Genomic DNA, 3,461 nt, shown 5'->3' with positions numbered 1-3,461 from the left:
GCGCGCTCTCTCTCTTTCTCTCTCAAAATACGCAAATGGCTTCAAATCACCACACATCGCATAAGCGAGCTGCACGCTGCACAGTTGACACAGGAATTGTCACTTGCACAGTCGAGGCAGTGTCACATCGTCATCTAAAGGTGATAAATTGCATTTCTTTTTAATTCTTGCCAGTGTTTAACCATTCAGCGCTCGCGCGCTCTCCTGGAGACCGTGCGCTCATGGACACTCGCAGCGCACACACACAATGCCAGGTTCACGTTACTCCGTTTGCAGCGCATACGTGGTGCGTATTTTTTTTGCGCTCATGTTAACGGATTAAAGCGTTCGCTGCACGCGGTCCGGCAGTGCGTTCAGGAGCGGTCTGCAGCAGCGCAGAGATCGTTTCCACTCCGAGTCTATTTTTGCTGCGCTGCAAGCACTGAGTTAAAGTGACAGCGCATTGTTTGCAGTAAATATGAACATGGATTGACACGAAAATCCAAAGCAACTTAATATATGAATCTAGAAGTAAATGCAAAAGTAAAAATCATTGAATAATATTGCTTATATTTATTGTGCTTAAACATGTCTGTGAAAGATTGTATTACTGTACTGTGATAAAAGAGAATCACAATGCTGAAAAAGCATTTTCAGTGACAATGTTTGGATTTGAAATCAAAATAATGGATAAATGTTGTTTGTGTGGTAAAAGGCCACGGATCATTAGCAGACTCCTGTGTGAAAGCTGCTTCCCCTCTCACAAGAGTCAACTAAGAGGGGAATTCCCCCCATTTTCAAAAATGAAATTCAGGCCCTGAATAAATGTCTAAAAATCCTGATTGGAGTATCGCTATAAATAGTTATAAATGATAAAAAGAAGGCTTTAAAAATATCGGTATCGGCAGATACTGCTTTCTATGATCGGCCTCAAAAATCCTGAACGGAGCACCCCTAATATATATATATATATATGCAGTTGTCAGGTAAGACCTAAAGCCTTGGGTTAGTTGCCAAATAAATGACACCGATGACCAGCGTCCATCCTGATGTTTAGTGAGCATAGCATCCTGCATCCTAACAGGTGAGGACAAATGAGCATCAAAACAGAGCGTGTTTAGGGCTTCTGGGAAGAATACACTTTATATATACATTAAAAGAATGTCAAAGCTCACCTTTAACAAGACGAGGAACTCGAATATTCGTCTGAAGGATGGTGGGAAGAGCCTGGCATATGTGACTGCCATCTTAAAGAATAAGGCGTGGAAGAGTCGGTCTCTCACGTTGATCAGGGGGTTCTGGTTCATCGCGGGGTTCCGGATCCGGTTCGGCCCACCGTTATTGTTGTTGTTCAGTGGGACGTTGTTGTTGTTCACATTGCCCTGGTTGTCGGACATGGTGGTCGTTGTTCAGTAACTTGATCAGGAGAAAGACCAGCTGAGGTCAAGCAGCCAGCAATGTGCGCAGATCCAGATGAGCAGGCCAGTCACACAGCATCAGCACACACTGATGATGATCCTGCTTCTCCAAAGCTGCACTGACCTTCAGATATCACCACAAAAACGCCCCAAAAGATGCTGAAATTTGTAAGGATGCTGGCGGGCAAGGCTCCTTCCCCTCCTACCATGTCATGCCCTAGCAAACTATTAAAGCTTTAGAGCATTTGGCACACCTGCTGATCATGTAGCTTATATACTGAGACCAGAGGAGTATTTCAGGCTGTTAAATTGTGTTTTAGACTAAATGTGTCCTGCAGATGTGACTCAGGCCTCCTGCATCCACTGTCACCCCAACCAAACTAACTAAACTTGCTAACTCACGCATTTATTTCCACAAACTATTTATTACCAGCTAAATACATAATATCCACTCGAGTTTGGAAGTGAAATCTGGCTCAGACGTTGTAGCTGAGAGTTTTAAATGAAAGAAAGAAAACTGCAATATTACACACAGCACGTCTGCTAACAGGGTTAAGCTAACAAGTTAGCCGAGCTTCCCCTGAAGAACCCGTATGTTAGGTTTGCTTTTAAACAAACACCTCCACATATAATGCTGACAATGTCTTCTTAAATAAGGCCTCAGATATTTGATGATATCCCGCCAGAACCATCCGATGGCAGCGACTGCAACCTGTCTTACAGACCATCTGTTTACACAACCATGTTCTGTTCTGGAGCGGAGCGGACTTGGGAGTAGCAGCAAAGAAGCTTTTAATAAGGAAAGCGTTTCCACTCGGGTCTCGCTTCCGCGGTTAGTCACATGACATCGATTCACGTGATTTTTGACCAAGCGAAACGGTTCCTTCCCATTTGATATTTACAATGAACTTAAATAATTTGTACATTACATTCTGTAATTCATTGAATCCCAATAATATATTTGATTTAATTTAATTTAATTCAAGTACCAAGGTCATACAGCGTATTGTTTATATGTACCAAATAGTTACTCTAGTTGATAGGTAATAAGTTATAAAATAGGTTACTGAAACGTGGAAGGGCTAGTCTGTAAAACAGCTACGGTACATGTCACTCGGTGAAAGTACCATTTCTAACATTATGCTTGTATAGCGACGGGTTGTGGTGGGATGACCACAGGACACAGGTCAGAGTATATATATATATATATATATATGCATATACTGCCGTTCAAAAGTTTGGGATCTGTAAGATTTATTTTTTTGAAGAAGACATTTCTGCTCATCATGGCTGCATTTATTTGATTAAAAATACAGGGGAAAAAACAGTAATATTGTGAAATATTATTACAATTTAAATTAATGTTTTTTTATTTTAATATCATTTAAAATGTAATTTATTCCTGTGAGCAAAGCTGAATTTTCAGCATCATTACTCCAGTCTTCAGTGTCACATGATCCTTCAGAAATCACTCTAATATGCTGATTTATAATCTATATTGGAAACAGTTTTGCTGCTTAATATTTTATTTTTTATTTTTTTGGAACCTGTGATACTTTCTTCAGGATTCTTTGATGATTAAAAAGTTAAGAACAGCATTTCTTCAAAATATAAATCTTTTGTAACAATATACACTACTGTTCAAACGTTTGGGGTCAATAATTTTTTTTTCTTTTTGAAAAAAATGAATGCTTTTCTTCAGCAAGATGTGTTAAATTGATTTAAAAAAAAGTGATAAAGACTTATATTGTTAGAAAAGTTTTCCATTTTAAATAAACGCTGTTCTTTTTAACTTTATTCATCAAATAACCCTGAAAAAAGTATCACAGGAGCAGGATGCAAAAAATTTTTAAGCAGCACAACTGTTTTCAACACTGATAATAAATCAGCATATTAGAATGATTTCTGAAGGATCATGTGACACTGAAGACTGGGGTAATGATGTTGAAAATTCAGCATTGCATCACAGGAATAAATTATATTTTAAAGTTTTTAAAGTATATTAAAATAGAAAACCATGATTTTAAATGGTAATAATATTTTATATAATAATATATAATATAT

General features: G+C 38.3%; 1 protein-coding gene across 4 annotated transcripts in view; it reads right to left on the bottom strand.

Moving 5' to 3' along the window:
• LOC107723848 (membralin-like) overlaps positions 1-2,207 on the bottom strand; it is a 23,563-nt gene extending 21,356 nt beyond the window's left edge. For 3 of the 4 annotated variants that reach the window (XR_001637980.1, XM_016532566.1, XM_016532568.1), the window contains exon 1: positions 1,155-2,207. Coding sequence is in view for 3 of the 4 variants with exons in the window: in XM_016532566.1 (XP_016388052.1) it covers positions 1,155-1,376 (222 nt within the window). In the remaining variant the exon portion in view is untranslated. The remainder of the gene's footprint in view (positions 1-1,154) is intronic. The other variant, XM_016532567.1, reaches the window with a different exon arrangement.
• Positions 2,208-3,461: the final 1,254 nt, after the last annotated feature.

Source organism: Sinocyclocheilus rhinocerous, unplaced genomic scaffold (assembly GCF_001515625.1).
Source record: "Sinocyclocheilus rhinocerous isolate Xijiao unplaced genomic scaffold, SAMN03320098_v1.1 scaffold1296, whole genome shotgun sequence".
NCBI classification, from domain to species: domain Eukaryota; kingdom Metazoa; phylum Chordata; class Actinopteri; order Cypriniformes; family Cyprinidae; genus Sinocyclocheilus; species Sinocyclocheilus rhinocerous.
Note: the sequence above shows the minus strand (reverse complement) of the source record. Positions and strands in the feature narration are given on the sequence as shown.